At 40.7% G+C, this 25,699-nt stretch overlaps 1 protein-coding gene across 1 annotated transcript in view; it reads right to left on the reverse strand.

Annotated features, from left to right (window-relative positions):
- Positions 1–533: 533 nt before the first annotated feature.
- swap70b (switching B cell complex subunit SWAP70b) overlaps positions 534–25,699 on the reverse strand; it is a 36,007-nt gene continuing 10,841 nt past the window's right edge. The window contains exons 4-12 of the mRNA XM_026175058.1: positions 24,187–24,414; positions 23,517–23,663; positions 23,190–23,298; positions 20,218–20,399; positions 12,156–12,263; positions 8,937–9,103; positions 6,271–6,469; positions 5,527–5,623; positions 534–3,896 (exon numbers count right to left, since the gene is read on the reverse strand). Of these exons, the coding sequence (XP_026030843.1) occupies positions 3,787–3,896; positions 5,527–5,623; positions 6,271–6,469; positions 8,937–9,103; positions 12,156–12,263; positions 20,218–20,399; positions 23,190–23,298; positions 23,517–23,663; positions 24,187–24,414 (1,347 nt within the window). The 3' untranslated portion in view covers positions 534–3,786. The remainder of the gene's footprint in view (positions 3,897–5,526; positions 5,624–6,270; positions 6,470–8,936; positions 9,104–12,155; positions 12,264–20,217; positions 20,400–23,189; positions 23,299–23,516; positions 23,664–24,186; positions 24,415–25,699) is intronic.

Raw genomic sequence — 25,699 nt, forward strand, 5'->3', positions numbered from 1 at the left:
ACTGGAAGTCAGCTGACCTCTTTCATACACAGATTCCTTTCTGACTGGCCAGAGAGAGATGTGTCAAAGTAAACCAAAGTTTAATGGAAAAAATGTGAATCTGGAGTTTGAGAGATAAAAGTAAGAGTAGGAGGATTGAGACTTTTTTTTTTTTTTTTTTTTTAAATTGAGCTATATATTTATTTATTTTACCTGTTTAAGTCATTTTGTTATAGTCTTTCATGTTTAGATGCTCCCACTTCTCACCTTAGGATAAATAGCACATTACCTTATTTAAATGCCTTTAGGTCAAATATCTGTCCGTCTAATGTTACCTGTAGATTAGCAGATACACCTCGTCTGCCTTGCTGAGAGCAAGAGCCCCATCCCCGAATTCGATAAGTGGAAGAAGCTTGTTAAATGGATCGTTGTAACTCTTCTATGGTGTTAGAAAAAAAAAGTCAGTTATTCAAGATGTGATTTATTATATGGTTCAGTTTCGAGCTTTTTACATATATATATTAAAAAAAAAAAAAAAAAAAAAAAATCACAATTTTGAATTTTTACAGTATCAAAGTCACTGGTTGTTCTAAAGTAACAAACTTTCTGCCGTTAGCATCTGTGCTGGGAGTTAGACTTCAGTAAAATAATCCTGCTAACAATATTCAGGACAAGACAGAACAAGAAATGTTCCAGAGTCACTTAGAAATCTTGATGAAACAAAGTATTGAAAACAGCTCTTTGACAATAAAACATTTAGTGAATTGTACATGATAGTTTACATTCTTTTGAAGGTAACATTGTTAAAACATAAAGTCGACTAAATATGTACAAACACTTACATTTCAATGTAAAAATGATCTTAAGGAGGCTAGTTTGTAGAGTAGTTTTTAGCAGTTTTAGTAGTTTCTGCTTCTTTAAAAGGATTAAAACAAAGAACCTAAAATACACTTTGGCTAATTCTTGTTAGACGGGTCAGACTCTGATCAAAAGTAGTGCATATCATGGACACAGTCGAGACAAACTGGAAGAAGAAAAACAGTGCAACGCACTGGTGTGCACATTGTTTATACTCGTGGCTTAAAGGCTAGTTTCATTGTGTTTCATCCTTGTGTATTTCCTGTCACTGAGGTTATTGTGTTTTTGTGGGTCATGCTAAATTTATACTCTCCACCTCCATTGCAGAGATTCAGGAAAGAAAAAAAAAAATAATAATTATACCGGGGGACCATATTTGACCAAAAACAAGTTTTACATGAATAGTTTGTTCTTCCTAGAGTCAAACCAAAAACACAGATTAGCTGCCTGAAATGGCCATATTACTTTACAGTTCTCCATCCATGAAACCTGTTAAAACAGAACAGTTTTCTTTTTTGTGTTTTTAATAAAGCTGAATGTCTTAAAACCAATTTCAAATCATGTATATTGTTGGCTCAGGTCTATTTTGACTATGGCCTGCCTTTACAGACAGCAGGCACTGACCACTGTTAACTTCTAAGTACTCCACTCTTTATTAACTTTGTATAAAGGTAACTGGTAAGGTTCCCATTGGTCCTACAGCTCAAAGTCACCTTCCACAATCATCGTACAGATGCCGGATGTGTTACACATGAACACAAAATGGAAAACTAAGTTATGGTTATGGTCAGTTCGAGAAACAATAATGTAGATATTGATAAAAAATGAAATCACAAGGATCCTGCCGATTCTTACAGTTTTAAATGGTTTGCAAATAACTGCAAGAAAGATTTATAGGCAAAAACCCAACAAACATTCTGTATACAGCAGGTAAAGTATTGAACACATCACCAATTATCTCTAAAGGTCCCATTGACATGAAATCTCCAGATGCCTGTAACAACCCATCCAAGCCAAATGACACAGTGGAAAAGTATTGAACATTTTTTTTAAATTAATTTATATAATTAATAATTAATTTATATAATTTAATAATTTATACATTTGATATTGAGTCGTTTAATACTTGGTACAAAAGCCTGTGTTGGTGACAACAGCTTCAAAATTGCTCATGTGTGATTTTGGCCCAGTCTTCCACACAAACATCAAATCCTGATTCCACACCTCTCTTCCATAAACTCTGAAATTTGGTTCTTTCCATACATTTCCAGTTGGATTCAGGTCAGATGATTGGCTGAGCCATTCTTACAGCTGTATTTTCTTTCGCTGAAACCAATCGAGAGTTTCCTTGGCTGCGTGTTTGGGAACATCATCTTGCTGAAGCGTTTCATCGTCATCATCCTGGTAGATGGCAGCTAATTTATATCAGGAATGTCTCAGTACATTTTTCAATTCATCCTTCTTTCAATAATATGAAGTGTGCCGGTGTTGTATGCTGAAAAACAGCCCCACACATGATGATCCCACCTCCAACCTTCACTGTTGGTATGGTGTTTTGGGGGTGATGTGCAGTGCCTTCTGCTGATTCCAGATCTTTCTGTAGCTCTCCACAAGTGCTCCTTGGCTCTGGGACAACTCTGACAATTCTTTCCACTCCTCTGTCTGAAATCTTGCGGGGAGCACCTGGTTGTGGTCGGCTTATGGTGAAAAATGTTCTTTTCACCTCTGGATTATGGCCCCAACAGTGCTCAATGGAATCTTCAGTATTTTAGAAATTCTGTAACTGGTGCCATCAGCATGCTTTCCAACAATAAGGTTGTGAAGGTCTTGAGAGAGCTCATTAGTCTTACCCATCATGAGAAGTCTCTTCTGTGACACATTGGTAATGAGTCACCTTTTTATAAGCTGCTGGTTTGGACTGAACCAGCTGACATTAATTTGCACTAAGCGCCAGGATTATTTTCTAATTACTGATAGATTTCAGCTGGTGTCATGACTTTCCATTCCTTTTTGCGCCTCGCTTTCTTCATGTGTTCAATACTTTTTCCCTGTGACATTTCTCACCATTACACATAATCTGTGGATGTCTGTGGTTTGATGTGGGTTTTGCTGACATTTTGGTAAAACTGCACTCGTGTGGATCGCATGTCCGACACGTGCCTGCACTTATCTGAGAGAAACGCTTCCGGCGAGGGAGTTGCTAAGGAGGGTCAGTTACTTTAATCAGCCACTGTCCTTACTGCCATCATTTCTTTTACAATAAAATGTACACTGTAAAATCTTGCAGAGAAACTGTCAGTTTTGCACTTTGCAAGGACGGCAAAAACAATTTTGTGGTGTTACGTGGCTTTGTTGAAACATGCTTTCACATAAAGGCACGTATGTGCAGTGTATGATATTCCACTCCTATGTTGGACAGCTACAAATCTCCACAATACCGAATTCTTTGGATCCCTCTGTTCAACAACGTCTTCGTCTTTTGAGCCGTGGTCCGCGTTTGTTGTCATAGTCACTGGTTCGGTTTGGCACTACTCCCATTGTCACTGTCACGCTGTGTGTAAAAATATAAACCGAATGCCTTCTATTGATTTTGTGCTGATTATCTCTCATATTTCTACTGAGGAAAAGTTATTTTGCAATAATTATCATTTTAAATCCCGTTCCCTAAATTATGAGGTGACTTTTTCTTGTTGGTGGTTTTAGAGATAATCAATGGTGGCCAACACTAACATAGAGCCAAGTTTATCAGTTCTAACTGTGCTTCCTACAGGGTAACGTGAGATTTATTGATTAGTTAATGCCACCTTATTATAAAATGCCTTTTCATCCCGGCAAAGATACGCTTCATCAGAGACGTTCCAGTACATCCCAGCAGGCCTGTCTCATCTTTCCCTTGTTAGTTAAACATGTTTAAGGTTATGATAATGGTTTACAACAGCTTTACTGAGCTTAAGTTGCCTGGTTCTTCGTCTCCTGCCATTGTTTCTCCCTCAGACTGAGCTCTGCTTCAGAAAAGGCTGCAGGGCCCCAGTTTGTGATATTCTGCTGCCCCTTGGCACCTGAGCAAGAAACAGAAACAGAAAAAACATTGTTGCATGGCAAATACACACACACACACACAGCAAAACTGTTTATAGCGTAAACCACACAGCATATCATCACAAATTCGCCAACAGTAAAGCGCAGCAATGGAGCAGTGATGATTTGAGCTTAATTTGCACCCACAGGACCCAGGCTCCATGCAGTCACTGAGTCTCCTCTGTGCACCAAAGTATTCTGGAGTAAATTTTTGAGGCCATCTAATAAACATCTTAGGTTTGACCCCCCCCCAAAAAAAAGTCTTAAAAAAAGAGACCACAACAGCTGATCCTCAGCTAAAAATCTGAGGATTTATTGTATGTGTAACTGCCATTTTTCTTCAAATTAAGCTAGCATTGCAAAAAAGTTGCAGGACTCTAGATGATAGCCTCTGTCTGATTAGCAGCTACAGAGTAGACCACAGAGGAAATGTTTACCAAACCCACAGAGTTCTCCCTTTCTCTCTTATCTACACTCTGTCCCTGCAGAGTGTAGCCTTCTACTTTCATGCCTTCCTCTACTGGCATGTGATTTAATGCCCTTCGAGGAGGTGGCGCTGTACAACATCACGCTCACTGGAGTCATTGCTGTAAATCAGCGAGCAAAACCATTACTCGACACACACAACTACGACCAGCTGTGCTGCCAACTATTGCAACAACCAAACCACATGCATGGTTCCAGGTACAGTTTATCTCAGTCTTGACTAATGACAGGACTGCTGTGCGTCCCGTTGTCTCCGTGTCTGCACCATTGCAGACACGGAGAGAGACACCGAGAGTGTACTGACAACTTCTATGATTATAACCAGGGGTGCACATAAATGGTCCGCAGGTGCGCATTCACTGTCAAATTAAAAGACGCGCACCAGATAAGAAGTTGCGACGCGCGTTTGCGTCCATATAAAAAGCACTGTTTTTGTCCGCTAGAGTGGGATTTTCACAGCACATTCCGCACCACATCTCTGTGCGTTCATCATTTGTTTGAAGCCAGCTCACCTCCTGCAACCACTTTCCGAGAATACGTGCTTCTTTTGCGGTTCGGACTCCTTCTGATCTTTCTTTGGAGGTGGAGGAACATCACAGTAATTGCTTAAAGGAGCTTCTTCGACATCTTTAAGAGTTCTAAACAAATGTCTGTCCTCCTCCAGAAAATCTTATGTACGCAAACGCGCGTTGCAACTTCTTATCTGGTGCACGTCTTTTATTTTGACAGCGAATGCGCACCTGCGGACCACTTATGTGCACCCCTGATTATAACCAGCTGCAATTGACTGCACAGTTTATAACATATCATAGGTTAGTTTTTACATGAAATAGAATGGCATTTATTATAATACAACATTTTTAAAAATCCTAACTATCATTGTGATTAGGTTTTTAACGTGTATTTACTTTTTTTTTTTTTTAAATCTGAATTTATGTTATAGTGAAAAAAAACAACTCATTTTATATTTTCTATATGAATAAACAGATGTATGATATTCTGAATATATCACTATCACCTAAAAATAATCCCAACCCTAACCTTAAACTTGAATTTTAACTGTCAAACAGCTCTTAAGAAAAGCACCACATGGTGCAGGCGGATGCTCATTGGGTTTCTGTTTACCTGGTTGAATGAGCCGTAACAAGCCCTCATGTTCAGCCACTTTGTGCTTCCAGGTCTTGGTGTTGTTGGTCGCAGTTTCCAGCTTCTTCTTTACCGTCTGGCTCACACATGGAGAAACAGAAAACGCAACACATGTGTGAGGTTTAATAGATGTAAACATGGCACCTATCAGCATACTGATTCACAAGTGGTTAGTATTAAATCTCTTGTCTAAAGAAATCTTGTCTAAATGGCTAAGCCTGAACAGGTGTCCCTGAGGCTTCCACAAAGTATTTGATTAAAAGTGAATTCTTTTGGGAATGACAGACTAATCACATGATGAGTCTGCATATTTGCATGGAAAGCTGCTGTGCAAATAGTCCAGTCACTGCTAGCAAGGTGGATGCTGCATGTTCTGCCTCCTGCATGCAGGTGGCCCCCACCTCTAAACCACATGTAGCAGCTTCTGTAGTTTGAGTGGAGCAGACCGTCTCCTGCTGTGTGCTACATATGAGGAAGGACAACTGAAAGCAGCTTTGAGGACATATGTTAGGTGCAAACCTCAAAGACTGCTCAGTAACTGCTTTGAACTACAGCAAGAGGCACAATTTAGTCATAAAATGTCAACATTCATAGAAATGATGATAAGTTGAGTTTTTCCCTTTTTATTGTTTTAATGATTTATTTGTGGGTAACGGCTCCATTCCACAGAGGAGTTTTCACACTAGTCCTATTGCATCCATATTTATACCCCCCATCACTGACCTCATACTGCTCCAGCGCCCCCTGCCTCTCCAGCTCCAGCTGCTCCAGCTGCTTCATTGCAGCTTGCAGGGCGCTCTCCTTGGCTAGACGCTCCTTCTCCAGTTCCTCTTTCTCAGCCACCGTGACGGAGATGGCCTGCTTCTGCTGCAAATGGATCTGCTCCAACTCTGCTCTCTTCTTGGCCTCCTCCTCCAGTAATCTGGTCCACAGTACATATATCATTTACTACAGGCAGGCTTCAGCATGGGCCCTACCCCCAGGAGGGTCAGATCACTGCATAAACAAAGCATGTGGACCGTACATGCGTTTTCCACAGATTTGACACTTCTTGAGAAAAATATTAGACCCTGTGCAGTTACTATTATCAACAGTGTGTGCACTGTATACTGTACACACACACACACAAAAAAAAAAAAAAAAAAAGTGTTTGCCCCCTTCCTAAGTTTCTAGTTTTTGTATGTTTGTCAGACATTAATGTTTCAGATCATCAAAAAATGTAAATATATGTCAAAGAATAACACAAGTAAACACAAAAGGCAGTTTCTAAATGAAGGTGCTTACTCTTAAGAGGAAAAAGAATCCAAACCTACATGGCCCTGTGTGGAAAAAGTGATTCCATTATCCACAAATGGTGAAAACATGGAACAGTGGTGAACCTTCCCAGGAGTGCCCAGCTGACTAAAATTACCTCAAGAGCACAGCGACGACTCATCCAAGAGGTCACAAACAACCCCAAAACAACATCCAAAGAACTGCAGGCCTCACTTGCCTCAGTTAAGGTCAGTGTTCATGACTCCACCTTAAAAGACTGGGCAAAAGTGGCCTGCATGGGAGTTTCAAGACAAAAAACCACTGCTGAGCAAAACGAACATAAAGGCTCGTCTCGTTTTGCCCGAAAACATCTTTTTTTTTTTTTTTTTCTTTTCTAAATGACATCAGAAACAGCAGTATGCGACATTACGTGATGGCAGAGCTTCAGTTCATCCTTTGTCTTTTTTTTTTTTTTGCCCGAAAACATCTTAATCATCCCCAAGACTTTTGGGAAAATACTCTGTGGACTGACGAGACAAAAAGGTGTGTGTCATTTCAGAAAAGGATCATCATGCCAACAGTAGAACACTGTAGTGTGATGGTCTGGGTCTGTTTGCTGCCTTAGGACCTGGAAGACTTGCTGTGGTAAATGAACCATGAATCCTGCTGTCTACCAAAACACCCTGAAGGAGAACGTCCGGCCGTCTGTTTGGGACCTCAAGCTGAAGCAAACTTAGATTTGGCAGCAGGACAATGATCCAAAACACATTAGCAAGTCCACCTCTGAATGTCTTAAGAAAAACAAAATGCAGACTTTTGAGTTGCCTTGTCCTGACTTAAATCCGATTGAGATGCTATGGCATGACCTTAAAAAGGCAGTTCATGCTCGAAAACCCTCCAGTGTGACCGAATTACAACAATTCTGCAAAGATGAGTGGACCAAAATTCTCCACAGTGCTGTAAAGGACTCATTACCACTTATAGCTTGGTTGCAGTTTTAAGGGTGCTCCAACCAGTTATTCGGTTTAGGGGGCAATCAGCTCACCTTCATTTAGAAACTTAATTTTGTATTTACTTGCATTATGTTTGTCTAACATTTAAATTTGTTTGGATTATCTGAAATATTTAAGTGTGACAAAAACACACAAAAAAGAGAAAATCAGGCAGGAGGCAAACACCTTTTCACAAATAAAAGAGAAATATATTTCCAGGCTGTAAAAGTAGAATTGTTTTAAAAAGAAAAAAAAGAATAATAAAGAAGCTAATGTATAAATCAGTTGTAAACGGATGTGTCAGCAGGTGGTGCAATAGTGTAGTTAGACAAGTAAATATAATAAACATAAATATATACAAACATAATTTAGTTCAAAATTTTTTATGAAATATATTTTCCATAAAGGTGATCTGAGTTTGTGATGTCATGATTTGTATAGTTGATATTTTTTGACACTGAGACTGTTCATATGTATATAGTGCTGCACAACTGTGCCCCTGGCAAATCTCCTCTCTCAAAATTTCAGTGGCAAGTCTTTAATATTTCTTGTATCTCATTAAGCACCTATACGTTTCATTATAAAACACTGCCATTTAGGTCTCAGGCATGTTTTACTCATTTAACTGTGGTTGTAGAGAAAAAACAGCCACTGAAAATTGTCCTCTTCTAAAGAACTGATTGACATTTTTAACACAACGACTACATTTAAAGGAAATACTCGCTGGTGACTTCTCAAACATGACCTGGAATGTATTCATCAGCAGATAGGAAGGAAAGATGAGGGAGGAAATGTCGAGTGTATGAAGGAGAAGTTGAAAGTCTGGCTGTGTATAGCCTCCTATATTAGGAAAACAAAGACTTAGACTCAGCTCTTTGGACAGAGGTTCATGTGATGCACTTCATTAGGAATAATAAGTTTCATGCTTCACTGAAATTTGGTAGCACCCGTGCTGGATTGTTAAGGTAACAAAAAGAATTTCTATGAATATATTTATCCCAGTGTTATGCTTTCCAGATAGGAGACGTATGCAAAGATCCGAGTGACCCAAGTTTCCTCATCAGAGGATCTGAGTGAGGCTCTGTGGGGAATATTCTTTATACAAACCCAAACATTTCTCCCTCCGCACACCCTTTGACTCACCGTGTCTGCAGCTTACGGATGATTTCCTCATCCTGTCTGGCACGTCTCTCGTCTTCCAAAGCGTGCTCCAGTTGGCGATACATGTCTTCCAGCTCATGGACCCTCTGCAGGTACTGCTCCAGCTCAGTGGACTTCTCAGCCAGGTTTTTCTCAATCTGCTGCCGCACCTTTAAAACCAGGAAACACAGAAGTATACTTAACCTGGAATTCAAAATTAATACTCATAAGATCCATTCGTGTGTGTTTATACACCACTCTGAAATCATTAGATTTTTTTTTTTTTTTTTTTTTTGTCCCATCTCTTGCTGGATGTTATTTCCTGTTGAAAGCAAGGTTTTCCTTCCCACTGTTGCCAAACTGCTTGCTCATAGGGGATCATCTAATTTTCAGGGTGTTCTTTCTCATACATACATACTTTATTTTATTTTTATTTTTTTTTAAAACTGACTTGACTTGTATTAAGCGTTGGAGTTTGCATATTGGTGCCAACTCTAAAGTGCCACAGCAGGTGCGCATATCTAAAGTACTCTTGTCATGATTAATCGACATCTCACAGGAAACCAGAGTTTGATATTAGATGTGTAAAATAAACAGACAGACAGGTGCAACCTAAAACCTCAGAGATAACTGCTATCACAACTGCTATCAGCTCTCTGTAAACTCAGGCTTTCTGCTCCAAGTGCGTTCACATAAAAGAGGGCTGATGACTCCCATCAGACACATTATCAGAGGAAAAAAAAAAAAAAAAAATTATATATATATATATATATATATATATATATATATATATAACAGAAAGCTGATAGTTATCAGTTATTTCAGGCTCTCACTGCTTTCACATAAAAAAGGGCCGCCTACATCCAGAGACAGAGGAACAGGTGACAGCAAAGAAATATAACAGCAAAATATGACCAAAAAAAAAAAATCAGCCTTGTGAGTTCATAAGTTAATATTTATTCTAGCAGTCTTTACATCCATGAGTGCTGCTGTTTATATCTGATATTGTGGGTGCATTTAAAGTGCATTGTGACACTGTCCCAAAGCCTTCTGATGGAGGGCTGTAAATCACTTTAGTTTATGCTCAGATCAAATTTAAATATTTTCTGTTGACTGAATATTATTGCTGTTCAATAGCCTTCAAAAGGCTGCTGTATTATCCAAATCCCACTTGGAGCTTATTGACGGGAAAAGCCTCAATGAAAGCATTTGAGAGTCACCTTAGAGCTCAGCGTACCTCACTAACTCATTGTTATTGTATCTTTATTTCAGACATATACAGAAAAAATGATATATACAAGTACACATACTTGCATTTACATGTACAAATATGAATATATATGTAAATACACACATGCATGTGCGCAGACAAAACAAAAAAGTAAAATAAATAAAATAGAGTCTAAATGACATGAAATTACAATTATTAAGTCTGAAATGGAGTAGGAAGAAGTATAACATACTTATTAGCATTAACACTGCTTCATATAACACCTCTGGGATCAGAAGTTTATGAATCAGCAGTTTTTATAATCAACTGATCAATGGGCCATCAGGATTGATCAGCAGAATGAGTTTTAACTCATTAGTGGAGATGATCTTGAGCAAACACTAAAAACCTCATGCTATTCTCAGTGGGTAGCTCAGCTGGTGTGGACGAGTGTGAGAGAAAGTGGAGTTAAGCGAAGTGCTGTTACAACCAACTTAAACCGAGTAACATATTAATGATGTATAAGATTAAGTAAGAAATACAAATCAAAATTATGCCGTCTCTTAGGATCTACTAAGTGGGACATCTGAGAGCAGAACTGTGACTAAAGAACCACAGTTAAACATCTCTCTGCCATTTCACCACATCCATGCTGTGTAGCAAGCATGTCAAGATGTTATCAGTGGCATTCGAGCACAATGAAACGGGGCTCTTTTACAAACAAGTGTTTGTGAGTAAGAAAGAAAACGCCATCAGTGTTAGCTGAGCCTCATAGACACTTCTTAACCACACACTATGTTCTTAAATGTGAGGCAACAAACAACATCCATTCAAGTCTCTCCAAATTGCTGCTCAAGACTCTGCAGTACTTTTCTGTTTTGTGTTTATTTTAGTAGCTCTTCTCAGTTTATGTATTTAACAAGTTTATGAAAATTGTTCCGACTTACCCATTATTGCATGCTCTCAATAATACAGTGATATATTGTTCCTTTTATTAATTTTGTTCCTTGTAAGGTGACCTTGGGTTTCTGAAAGGTGCCCTCAAATAAAATGCATTATTATGAATATATTTGCAGCCTGATAATTGAGGATTAATGTCCCTGAATATAAAGCAAGTGCAGTAATTGACCAGTCTGGTGCCCCCCACACCCACCCATCCATCCATCCATGTCACGAGTAGAGTCTAGAGGCTAGAGTCTATTCCAGCTACTATGGGGTGAGAGTTGAGGTACACCCTGGACAGGTCTAGTCACAGTCTGTCTCACGGCTAACACAGAGAGACAGACAACCATTCGCACTCACATTCACATTTAGAATCATCAGTTAACCGAACCTTGCTATCTGCATGTCTTTGGACTGTGGGAGGAAGCCAGAGCACCCGGAGAGAACCCGCACAAGCACAGGGGGAACATGCAAACTCCACCCAGAAAGGCCCCGGCCAGATGGTGGGGTCTAACTCAGGACCTGGTAGTGTTTGACTTCGCTTATTTTTTGTTTTATCTGTAATAGTACTTAAGACTACACAAGGAGTGTGCAGTGCTAATATTGCTGTCATTTTAATGTGGCACTTCATCTATGGAGGCCCCCCCATTGATGACATTTGCACATATCTACTACTGATGTTTCAATACATATCTCAGATAACTGACCAAAGACTGAGTGGAATTGCACTGATGAACAGCCATCACGGAAATTATGCAGAGATACAACGAGGAGATGCAGAATTAACTTAAACAGTAGGAAGTAGGAACCACTAAACCACTAAAATTGTTTTTCTGTTCAGGAATTAAAGTAAATAACTCTAAATTGGCATTTTAATCAGAAGATCCAGTACTAGAGTGTACTTAATGAAGTGTAGCGCAACAATATTAAGATGTTGTCAGGCAGAGTAATCAGAAGTTTGTGGTAATGGTGCAGAGGAAACATCCATGTATGATATTAAGTCCAACTGGCACCACTATGCTCGACTGTACGTTATAGACATTACATGCAGATGAAAAGGATTGACAGACCAGTTTCTCTCTCTCCAGGTCCCTCCTGTAACGGTCCTGGAGCTCAGTTTGGGTCTGAAGGCGTCTTTTTTCTTCTTCTGCTGCGTCAGCTGCTGCCTCCTCCAGAGCCTGCCAAAAGAGCAACAGACAAGCCAAAAATGAAATTTTTTAATTTTCCTTTTTTTGCAGAGTGGACTAAAGCAGTATGTGAAATCACACATTTCACACCCTTGTAGTGTCAGGTTAAAGAGACTGTTTGGTGGTGTTACTTTTACATACACTAAAATATCACACTCTAGTCAGGGATATAACCAGGGCTTAGAAAAGCTACACTTCTCAATAAATTAAAGTCCTAGAGTCGTAAAACAGCCAAAAAAACAAAATAAAAACAAAACAAAAACAACAAACAAAGCCTGGAATTTTGAAAACTGTAAAGGGCTTCACTCTTCCTGCTTTTGCAGAAGCAACTACATATATGAAAATTTGAAATATGTGCTGTGGGTATATAATAAAGACATAAAACAAGATAAAGCGTGGACTTAATCCTTTATTGGAATTAAAATAACACAAGGCAAAAGTTACCTACGATTAACTGGCTTTACCTTCGATTCGCTCCTCGTACCTTAACCAATCATCAGTCATCATTCTTAAGGAGTCATGCTACAGTCCAACTCGACACACTGGGGGGAATGATACCAATCTGGCAACATGTCCAGTGTTTTCAAAGAAAAAGCCATCAAAAGCACGTGTTGTTTGTGTTTTGGCGTCCTCATAGCAATGGCCGTAATTGTAATACTTAATTTATACAGTTTCATCATCAAGTGCCATCATTTTGAGACATATTGCCAAGTGAAGTCTAGTTGAGGAGATAAATGATTTTGCAGTAAAGGTTAGGGATTGGCTAAAAACCAACCAGAACTGTAGCTCTTCTAATTTAATTTTCCCTTCTAAAGCCTGGTAATTATATCTATTATGTTTTATTTTGTTTTAAGCATCTAGTAGTTTTATGAAACTGCTGTGCAGACAAAAGGTTAGCCAAGGATGAGAACTGAAAAGTAGTAACACATATATAGTATGCAGCACATCAGTTTCATGCTCCATTTTGAAACTGGCGAACTACATCATAACTTTTAAATAAACTTGAAATTAAAAAGCAGTTTCTCCATTTTAAAAACCACAGAATGAAAAAAAGGAAAACAAACAACGAAACTGGTGTGAGGGGGAAGTTTCAGCAAAGACCTGTCAGGGGGGGGATTGCTGCATGTTTAATTTTATTTGTGTGGTTTCTAACAGACTAACAGAAATGAATGCGCTGCCTCTGAATAGGTATGCAAATGTAACACCAGCAGCGCTCTATGAAGGCAAATTGAGCATGAAGTAATACACACTGAAATCATTTGTCCTGCAGAGTTCAGACTTCTTGGAATAACAAATGTTTTACCATTGCGGTTGCATTTTATTTTTGGGTTTGTTTTTTTTTTTTAATTAAAAAAAAAAAAAAAAAGTAAAAGAAGAAGAAGACTACTAGTCATTCTCTCATGACCTTCCACGTTTATCTGGGTCGATGTAACCATTACAGTTACAGCAACTGTATTGTTTTTGTCACACACACACACACACTCTCTCTCTCTCTCTCTCTCTCAGCCTAGTCATTGCACACTCTACATGGTTAATCAATGCACCCCGACTCTGCTATGGATCCATGTTATTGCTGATTGTTATTAAATTGAGATTTTAGCAAAGAAACAAAAACCAATTGAAATAGACCAACACAATGGAGATGGCACTGTGCTACAGTGCTAATTTAAAACACAAGTAATATAAACACAAAATGTGAAAACTGTTGCCTGCCAGTGCTGCCGCTCAGCATCCTATTAGATTCAAACATGGTATCAACATGAAAATCTTACACTGCTCGATCGTTATCGCGTTCACAGAGATGGGGGTCCACACTACCTGCGAGGCCAGTTAATGACAATACCCATCAGGATTTTATGGCTGATAAATAATCAGGATTTCAGACAGTGGTAAGCATGCTAGCCAGTTACTTCACATACTGGTATCATATTTGACCATTTTTAAACTATGGTAAATGGCCTGTATTTGTATAGCGCTTTTACTAGTCCCTAAGGACCCCAAAGTGCTTTACGCATCCAGTCATCCACCCATTCATGCACACATTCACACACTGGTGATGGCAGGCTACATTGTAGTCACAGCCACCCTGGGGCGCACTGACAGAGGCGAGGCTGCCGGACACTGGCGCCACCGGGCCCTCTGACCACCACCAGTAGGCAACGGGTGAAGTGTCTTGAAAAATTACATCAAAATTGAAACTGTCCAAGCTGGGGCTCAAACCGGCAACCTTCCGATTACAAGGCGAACTCCCAACTCTTGAGCCACAATCGCCCGCTATGATAACATGAAGATCAAAAAAATTTTATATAGCACCAATTAAAAAAAAAGCTGCCTCATGGCACTTTCTAGGATACAATACCAACAATATTAGAAAGAACCATCACCAGGCCCCCTATCAGCAAGTAATGGGCAACAGTGGGAAGGAAAAACTCCCTTTAAAAATAGGAGGAAACCTTTCAGCACCACCAACCTTGGGGAGGGGCAGCTATCTGCCACAGCCGGTTGTGAATGAAGGGAAATTCAGTTTAGCCATTTGTGAAACACACCCAGCAAACAAGTGTGACAAGGCTTGATTTGCACTTTCTCACCATGAGTCTCCTTTTAGATTTAGAAGAGAGAATGTTGAGTGCACGCTACAGGTTTTGTTGCTTGTTTCAAGACTTTTCCCTCATTTAACTTTCTGAATGACAAAGTTATAAAATACAACACAAGTTGCTGTCAATGTGGAATTGCAGGCGACTGTTGAAACAGGACATTTGATAAAATGTTATCAGGAGCATAAGTAGGTTTGGTGCTTCTAGATGTTTCTAGAGGTCCCTGAATTTATTACAAAATGTAGCAGCAGCAGTTTCATTAACTCCATTTTCATTTCCATCCATTTAATTAAATTGCCTAATTTCATTATCTTGCCAGGATGTAACAACACTTGATATTTCTGGGGGGGGATTTTTGTTTTTGTTTTTTTAAATAAAGACAAATCTTCCTCGTTTGCTGTAATCGAAACGCAATCAAAATTTAGTTCCAAGAAGAAATTGACCATAATTGCAATTTACCTGATATATAAAGACAACATCCCAAAAAGTTGATTCTGTTCATCTGGACGTAGCATTTTCAGTGGGAGAAATGTTTCATCACTCATCCAAGTGACTTCTTCAGTCTCAGCTGACTGCAGGTTTCCCCAAACTTATAAAAAGTACCTTTGCACAATGACTGAAACTAGCACCACTGAAGGAACAATGGCCTGGGAGGTTGGTTTCTTGATCATTAATATGCAAATTGTCATGACCACTGATCAAAGACCACTGATCAGTGCGAATGGTACCATGAGTACCATTCACAGAGAGTTGGGGAATGTCTGCAATCACAGCATTGTAAGTTAAGATAAGATAAGATAACCTTTATTAGTCCCACACGTGGGAAATTTGTTAAGTTGGTGAAAGATGTACCCTTAGGCCCCCCCTCCTCGATTCAGAGATGGTCTTTCCCTTTTCACGTAAATGGCCTCCTTGACTCAAACCAGCGTTCCTCCCTGTTCAGGATGTGTACATCCTCATCACTGTCCACTGGCCTGTAGGTGTAAATAGACTACAGAGTCCTGGCCTGACGAGTTAGCTTTTCTGTGCTGTGCCATCCGCTTAGCCAGAGGTTGTTTGGTTTCCCTGATGTTTAATCCTGGCAATCCTCCTGGCACTTTACAGCGTACACTATGTCAGTCTGTTTGTGTCGCAGGACCCAATCCTTGGAGTGGACCAATTTTTGGTGCAGTGTGTTTTGGGGTTTAAAAACCACAGAGATGTGGGAGTTTTCACTTAGGCAGCGGTTGTCCTTCTCTCCTGGAGCGTTCTTTTGGCGCCTTCTCAGCTTTGACAAATGTCCAGCTGGGATAACCACATTTACTCAGGACCTTCTTGATATGATGTTCTTCTGCTTCCCTGGCCTCTGTATGTCATCAGGATGCTACAGTCACAGTTTGTGCTCCAGTGGATGATGAGAGTCAAACCTGTTTATAAGGTTGGGGAAACCTGCAGTCAGCTGAGAGTGAAGAAGTCACTTGGATGAGTAACGAAACTCTTTCTTCAAGTCAAGTCAGCTCTAAAAACTTTATATGGTCAGCTTTTGTATTTATAAAAGAAGCAAAGGTTCAAAAATACTAGAATAATACTAACTAAAATAAAATACATTTAAAGGTCCAACATAGCCTATATACTCCAAGGTTAAACTTTTATAATTGCTGCCATTGTTTTTGTTCTACAATCATTTAAATACATTGTGAAGCGTATAAATGGCAACACAGTCTTGTGCGAACTGTGTGTAGCTGTTTTTGGCCTCTTGGCATCTCACTGACCTATGAGGAATGTGACACCAACAATACTAGAATATACAAACAATTTATGAAAACGCATTTTTAAGTTTGCCAGCTGTTGGTGTAGAGCGTGGGTTTGTTTCGAAACAAAACCGAACGTAACAGGGAAAAACATTTGGGTAAATTAAACTGTGCTGGTGGTTGATCAATAACCTCTTTTTGCTTCACCCCTGATGTGAACTGTCTGCAGACTGTCACAATGCTCCTCTTATAGCAGCAGTGTGTGAGAATGTCTACTGTATGCCTGTGTGTTGCTACACATGTTTGTGTTCATTGTTAATTCATGAAGCTAACTATGCGAGTTGTACACTTACACCTCAATGGTAGATTGTTGTGAGTTTAGAGGTCGCCGTTCCAGACAAAGAACTCTTGTCCTGTTCTTCAGTCTGTTAGACGAGCGCAGCGTGAACCAGGCTGACTGCAACTTAGCTTTACTCACAATGCTGGCTGCAACCCCCCCGGTCCTACACTGAACTGAAAACCTAACCACTGATACGTGGTCAATGCGGTGATTTAAGTTTAACTAAACAATACCATTCTCAGAAGATTTATCTGACCCCTTGAGTCAGATAAGAGGCCTTTTTTAATTATTTGTAGCCCATCTGCTCTGCAATGATGTTTTTTTCCTATAACAAAAATCACAAAATCAAACAGTTGAGAGACTATTTCATAACATTTGTAACATTTGCCCACATTGCAGAAGGACAGTACAAACAAACAGATTTCTCACGGATGACTAACAGCAATGAGAAAAATACTTAACCACGACAATATTGAAGATGGCACTTCCTGTTATTTCTCAGAATTAGCTGAGAGCAGCCACTAATTATCAGCATTTGAAAAAGACAAATGAAATTGCAGAAATCAGCAGTGTTGGTAGCAGCAGAGAGAGTGAGGTTTAGCAGGAGGATTTTCTGGAGCAACATGTTTAATGGCTGCTGCACCCCCTGCCCCCACATTGCTCTTTCAATCCACATTCCTTCATTTGCAGGAAGTGATGGACTATTTATTAGTCAGAGACTGCAGGGTGGAGCTGATCTATTGTTGGCATTCATGAGCTGGCAGCAAGTTTCAGTGGTAACGAGGGTTTTTAGTTGACCTACTTCAAATAGTTGCATGAGACGCGTGTGTAACCCTGCAGTGTGCGACACAAAAATACACTGTCACTTCTAAAAGTGCGCAAGATAATGATTATTGAATGATTATTTTAAGTTGTGATGCGATCTTAGAGGAATGTTGCTGGATTGGTTTTGACACTTAATTTAGACAATGACAGCCGTGATGACATACCTGACTGAAAACAGTGGTTCCTTCTCGGCCACAAACCGCCTTCGCAACACTGGTTAAGCAAGATGCAATCCCAACATTATACCATAATAGTTAGAGACATCTTGGTACTTCTAAGTTGCTGTATCTGTGCCAGTCGGCTCTATCAGTTTAGTTTTATCACTTCACAGTGCAGTGGGTGGCCACAGAGAGAGGTGGCAGGCTGCTGACCATAGCCAGTATATGTCCATTACCATCCATCCAGTTTTTGCTAGTATCTAAGGCCAGGTCATACAGAAGCAGCAGTCTAAGAAGAGAAGCCCAAACCCCCTTCTCCCCAGCCACCTCCAACGCATCTGTGGGAAAACTCAGGCAATCCCAGGTCAGCTGAGAAATAATCTCCCCAGCGTGTCCTTGGTCTACACAAGGGCTTCCTCTTGACCGGACATGCCTGGAACACCTCATCAAGGAAACATCCTACACTTACACCTGAACCACTTCAACTGACTTTTTTCAGTGTGCAAAAGTGGCGGCTGTTAAGGTCCCTCTCGAATGACTTAACTCCTCACCTCAGCTCTGAGCAAGAAGCCAGCCTCTGCAGGAAGCTCGTTTTCACAGCTAGTATCCACAAGCTTGTTCTTTTGATCACTACCCCACAGTTTGTAACCACAGATGAAGCTAGGAGTATATCAACACTTGGCTATGCCTGTTCATAAAAAATGATGACTGTAATCAATTACAGAGGGCAGCCCTGGCAGAGTTCAACACCCACTAGGGCTCACATCCTGCAACGCAAACCAACTTCTCACTGTGGTCGTACAGGGACCGAATCGCTCATAAAAACAAAACAAATAAACCATACATCCAAAGAACCTCAAAAAAACCATCCACTGAGGCTTAAAGGTGTGATTGCTTTGAAAGTAGCTAGGCCCATCAGAGGCCTTCTTTCTTTGGGCTTCCCCCCTCCACAAGCTCTCAAAAGTCAGTTTGACGCAAGCAAGCAGAAGTCAGCTCCGACAGCAGAGCTGTCTGCAAGAGCATAAATTAGCTACAGCTAAGCAGAGACGCGCTCGCCTGGATGATGGCTCCTTTGTGCACTTGGCTGTCGAGTTCTATTTGCATAAATGGCAACAAATTATTTGCTGTTTTTTGACAGAAATATAATTCCATAAAAGGCAAGGCAGGCAGAACATTGTTTTCAGATACTTTAGGCACTTTCCCAAAATTAGTGCCACATAGTTTGCACCTTCCTGTGGAGACCGTCTGAAAAATGGAGGACAGGCTTGCAGCTTTAACACTGCAAATTCTTCACACATACAGTTGAGCCCTGAACATTTCTAAGACTTCTCTGACATGAATGTGAGAACACAAATTAGCTGGTCTTTAACCACCAGTGTGCTGTAACATTGTGTGAATAGTTCGACAGTGAGGTGCAGTTGCTCCAGTGCACTTTATGCTGGAAGAGGAATGCCTCCCATCCTTCCTCATTCTTTAATCTGAGACTGAGTACTGAGCTGTGCTTTGAGGAGTGCCGTTTTCAAACATACAAGTTCAGAACTTCAGTGAGGGAAATCCCTCAGGTTTGTCTCGCTCACTAAAGAATGCACAGACGTTTTTTCTGCTCCATTCATAATCTTATTTAAACATCCTGGTGTTCGTCTGTGATCCAACAGATGCACCTCCAGCCTTATATGCAGACGTTTCTCTCGTTATAACCTCAGTAACCACATCTCCCTTACGTGCACTTCCTATTTTCAAGAAGTTCTCAAGAGAAAGGCTGTTTTAATTACTGTTATTACTGCCTGCCCAACCGTCAGGCTGTTATCTGATAAGCTCTCTCTTCTTTTTTTCCATTTTAACAAAGGAAAATAAACTTTTATTTTTAGCTCAGAGGATGAAAGTCGGTGGCTTCACTTTACATGGTGTTTCTAATGTCTGAGGATCACATGTTGATCTTGTACTATATGTACAGTTTGCACTTATTATAGCTTTTTGTCTCTAAATGATGCTCACTCACTCAGTTTTTCCCATGAAGATATGCACCTCTGTCTCACATGACCACAAAGATCGACTTCCCTGTTTCAATACAAACAGCATAGTGAAGATGGCCAAGAGCTGCTTTAAGTCTCTCGTTTTTTCCTCCCCCGCTTTGCTTTTGTGATTTTATCTGTTATATTTTTGACAATCTCTGCATCTGTCACTTCTGTTCATTTTCATCTTTGAGATGCTACGAAACAGAAGTGATAGTGAGGCAGACTTTTTCTGACCAGACTGGATCCACGGGGGACTATTGACTGTGTGAGTTTCATCTCCTACCTTCCTCATATTTTCCAGTTCATGCTGCTTGGCCTCATTGGCTATCTGTAGCTCCCTCATCCTCAGCTCCAGTTCTTCCTGTTCAGCCTGCTGTTTCAGCCGCAGCTCTCTGCGCTTCTGTCGAGCCTCGCGGTGCGGCGCTGGTCTGCCCTGACGCAGCAGAGTCACGCAGTTCTGAACAGCTGAGACATGGATATCACACAAAAAAATCTTTAGTTTTAGAGCTTCCCGTTTCATGTTTTGGTTTTTCCAAGCCCCTCTATGAATTGCCACTTTCTTCCTGGAGGACAGTTTTGCATGCCAGCGTGATCCCAGCAGCTATGTTGTCAGGGGCAATTCAACCCTGGAAGGATCACTCAAGGCAAACTGGTCCTGGGAGAAATGTCACAGTAAGGAGGCCGAGCTTTAACCTATGGGGTCTGGCTGGGCACAGTCTAAAAGCACTACATGGGCTTGCTCTCTTGTGGGACCACCACTAACAGTAGGGGATATGAGAGTTTGGTGTTTTGTGGATCAGGCCGCAGTCATGGTTGGATGCCCTCTCTGTCCAAACCACAGATGACAAATCTAGCTTTAGGAACATGGAATATCACCTCTTTGGGCAGGAAGGCACCTGAGCCAGTGTGAGGGGTTGGGAAGTACTGCTAGAGATAGTTGGGCTTGTCTCAATACACAGCCTGGGCTCTTTACCACTCTGGAGTTGCCATTGCTCAAAGGCAATCGTCAGGCAGTCAGGTTTAGGTATATGCATGGGATGACTGAAGGTGCCCCTTCCGGGGACTCCATTGTCTCCTTCAGGCAACTTGAATTGTCAAGAAGATTAGTGACGACACAATCTGGGGATATGCGAATGGGAGGGACCACCTGAGCCATGGTTTGCTTGTCCATAATGACCATCGTGTTTGAACATACAATTCACGATGTTCATATTTGCACTTGGCCCCAGGACACCCTAAGTCACAGGTCGATGATTGATTCTGTAATCATTTCATCAGACCTGCAGCTACAGTGGGGCAAAAAAGTATTTAGTCAGCCACCGATTGTGCAAGTTCCCCCACCTAAAATGATGACAGAGGTCAGTAATTTGCACCAGAGGTACACTTCAACTGTGAGAGACAGAATGTGAAAAAAAAATCCATGAATCCACATGGTAGGATTTGTAAAGAATTTATTCGTAAATCAGGGTGGAAAATAAGTATTTGGTCAATAACAAAAATACAACTCAATACTTTGTAACATAACCTTTGTTGGCAATAACAGAGGTCAAACGTTTACTATAGGTCTTTACCAGGTTTGCACACACAGTAGCTGGTATTTTGGCCCATTCCTCCATGCAGATCTTCTCGAGAGCAGTGATGTTTTGGGGCTGTCGCCGAGCAACACGGACTTTCAACTCCCGCCACAGATTTTCTATGGGGTTGAGGTCTGGAGACTGGCTAGGCCACTCCAGGACTTTCAAATGCTTCTTACGGAGCCACTCCTTTGTTGCCCGGGCGGTGTGTTTTGGATCATTGTCATGTTGGAAGACCCAGCCTCGTTTCATCTTCAAAGTTCTCACTGATGGAAGGAGGTTTTGGCTCAAAATCTCACGATACATGGCCCCATTCATTCTGTCCTTAACACGGATCAGTCGTCCTGTCCCCTTGGCAGAAAAACAGCCCCATAGCATGATGTTTCCACCCCCATGCTTCACAGTAGGTATGGTGTTCTTGGGATGCAACTCAGTATTCTTCTTCCTCCAAACACGACGAGTTGAGTTTATACCAAAAAGTTCTACTTTGGTTTCATTTGACCACATGACATTCTCCCAATCCTCTGCTGTATCATCCATGTGCTCTCTGGCAAACTTCAGACGGGCCTGGACATGCACTGGCTTCAGCAGCGGAACACGTCTGGCACTGCGGGATTTGATTCCCTGCCGTTGTAGTGTGTTACTGATGGTGACCTTTGTTACTTTGGTCCCAGCTCTCTGCAGGTCATTCACCAGGTCCCCCCGTGTGGTTCTGGGATCTTTGCTCACCGTTCTCATGATCATTTTGACCCCACGGGATGAGATCTTGCGTGGAGCCCCAGATCGAGGGAGATTATCAGTGGTCTTGTATGTCTTCCATTTTCTGATGATTGCTCCCACAGTTGATTTTTTCACACCAAGCTGCTTGCCTATTGTAGATTCACTCTTCCCAGTCTGGTGCAGGTCTACAATACTTTTCCTGGTGTCCTTCGAAAGCTCTTTGGTCTTGGCCATGGCGGAGTTTGGAGTCTGACTGTTTGAGGCTGTGGACAGGTGTCTTTTATACAGATGATGGGTTCAAACAGGTGCCATTCATACAGGTAACGAGTGGGGGACAGAAAAGCTTCTTACAGAAGACGTTACAGGTCTGTGAGAGCCAGAGATTTTCCTTGTTTGAGGTGACCAAATACTTATTTTCCACCCTGATTTACGAATAAATTCTTTACAAATCCTACCATGTGAATTCATGGATTTTTTTTTTCACATTCTGTCTCTCACAGTTGAAGTGTACCTCTGGTACAAATTACTGACCTCTGTCATCATTTTAAGTGGGGGAACTTGTACAATCGGTGGCTGACTAAATACTTTTTTGCCCCACTGTACATGTCCTGGGTATTCTCATAAAGAGAGAAATTCAGCTGTTACTGAGGTTACACTGAATAGTGAGAGAGAAAAAAAGAGATAGCTGAAACAAGCAGTGGACATGAGCTTCCTCCAAAGGGTGGCTGGAGACTCCCTTAGGGACTGTAGTTGTTCAGTCATCCGAACAACTACAGCAGGCTCCTGGATACCTTGTAGGTCAGGTGTTTTGAGCAGAACAAAGTTTTTCTTTAACTGTGTCGAACTAACAGGTTTATTTGCAGTAGAAGTAGTGAACAACTAATTTACTGTTTATTAACAATGAGGCAGACAGCAGAAAACTATTATCGAACTACTATCGAGCAGCTTCGATAGAACTCACCTTGGATCCACTCCTGCTTCTTCTTCTTGTCTGATGCACTGATTTCAAAGCTTTTTTGTGATGACTTGATGAGAAAGAGGCACTTCTTTCCCTCTTTATCTTGTAAATGCTGCAAAGAAAAACAGAATTTACAAGCTGACAATACACAGACAAAAAACAATAACATACTTCTTTTTTTCTAAACAGTTCTCCGGTCTTTTATTTCTTATGTGCATAGGGAATTAATCTCTGTGTTTCACATGTTTAGATTCTCTTCCGCTGCTGTTCTCATAGAAATCAAGGCCGGGAAGCTGAAACAGAGTTTTACTACAGACAGCAGGCTCTTGCCTCCACACTGCAGTTTCCATCCAACAGGACGTCTCCTTTCTTTTCAGCCAAGTCTTCACCAACAAAGTATGAGATTGTGTTTGGCTTCAGCACAAACCAGCGCTCCGTCCAGTTCTTTCTCTTGTGCCCTTTCTTCATCATATAGCCCTGCAGTAAGACAGAATACTTAGCGGCTTAAATAACATTCACATCCTCCTAACAGCAAGCTTCATTATAAATCAATAATTAACACTTTATGAACTGAAATTTCATTATTTGACACCATTTTTAATCAATGATTTGCATTTGTGGTTAGAATTTAATCTGTAATTGTTTTCAAAATGCTTGGTCCCAAACAGCGTTTTTCTTTTGTTTTGTTTTGTTTTTAAAAAAAAAAAAAAAACAGTTTTAGTTTTTAGCAGAATTAATCGAAATATCGAAAAACTTCCGCATTTTTGGGGCCTTTTTTCTACTGTGAACTAAGACATTTAGAGGGATTTTGACATTTTCATTGCCAGGTGCTAAATGTGCTGTTTAATTTAGTGTGAAATCTATGACTCCTATCATTTAAAGTGGTATATGCTTCACAGTTATTACAGTAGGCTGCATCGGCACTCTTTGAAATCAGAGTAAGATGACAGAGCTTTGCGATGAAGACTGTACCATCAGTCTGTGCTGATGTGCTGCCCACCTGTTTGAGCACGTCGAGAATGAGTTCCTGGTAGACTTCACCGATTCCCATTGAGAGCGTCTGATGGTCCATGCCCTTACTGAAGTGACCCGACCCAACTAGGCTGATGAGCTCCCATGCATTCAGACACTGCTGCTTCGAGTTCAGCTGCAGCTTATAGTCCTCGAAGCGCTCCTCCACCCAGCTTCCCCCCATCGCCTCTGTCAACTTACGCAAGAAGTACTCAATCTGTACATGCAGACATGCACACAGACACACAAAGACACACACACACACACCACATGCACAGAGTCATTTTTCATCAAAAGCACAGCTGTTCATTTACAATAAAAGATAACTTTCACCATTTCTGCATTTTTCCCACAATTCATCCTTACATGACTCCAGCAGCAAAATGTGCATTTCTTTTGCAAACAATCTTCCTGTGTTTGAGTTCTGATGTTTTTCCTACACAACAATAAATCTTCCAGCCTTTGTAAAAGAACAGGAAGCTCGAAACTTCCTTTTCTGCTCTTGAGCAACGGACTTTTTCCACTGGCTACTAAGTGACACAGTGAAGGGACACGTACAATATCATATGCTGCAAATAAAACAGACTACAGATGAATAAAAGGCTGTTCACGCCAGTGCTTCCCCTTTTAGTAAGCACTTTGAAAAGAAATGCTCCAGTCTAAAATGTAAGATGTTTACTGTCTCTCTTGAAAAAACAACAACAAACAAAACCTTAATGTGATTCCTGAACTAGTCAATGGCATCCTTACAGGTTAGCGTCTTACTGTGTAGCTTCTGAAGCACTTTTGATGCAAAGACAGCTCACACAGACGTTTGTGGTCAGTGCTGTGGTTTTATGACTGCAGGGTCCAAGGCAGGGCTTTTGCCAGAAAAGGGGTTAAGCTAATTATGTGGCATAGATGGCATCCCAAAGCTGCGTCTTTACACACAATTGGTGTGGTCTCAATTTTTTCAAAACCTAATTTTGCTTCTTCAGTTTCTTTCGATGTTGCTTTACTCCATGTTAAGTTGGAGATGTGAACAAAAAAACGACACCTAGAACTCACCCAGAATTTGTCTGTTCCTTTCTAGAGCCATCTGGTGTTTACATGAATTGTTTTCTTTTAATGTCACTTTTCTTACATCCAGACCAAAGTCATTTTACTTCATGAGCCACATACCAGTGAATGAGATCTCAAGTAGGACGGAGCGGTAAAACAACTGCAAAGTGCTTTTGTTTTAATGTACACAAGGCTTTCTAAAAGTATTCACATTTAATTTAACATCTATTTACGCAACACATCAACAGCCTTGGGTACTTATATGTGCACTAAAGAGCACTTCAAAGTGGATCTGCAAAAGTACAAAACCCAGTAATGTCACGTTTTTCAATTTAATGATTTAATCAGTAAATCTAAGACTAACCAACCCTCTATGACACCAACTGAGGGAAGAGCCACAAAAAAAAAAGAAAGAAAAAAAAAACAGGGCGTACAACAACGCAACAGCATCCCATGTTTTC

This window comes from Astatotilapia calliptera, chromosome 7, assembly GCF_900246225.1.
Source record: "Astatotilapia calliptera chromosome 7, fAstCal1.2, whole genome shotgun sequence".
NCBI lineage: Eukaryota > Metazoa > Chordata > Actinopteri > Cichliformes > Cichlidae > Astatotilapia > Astatotilapia calliptera.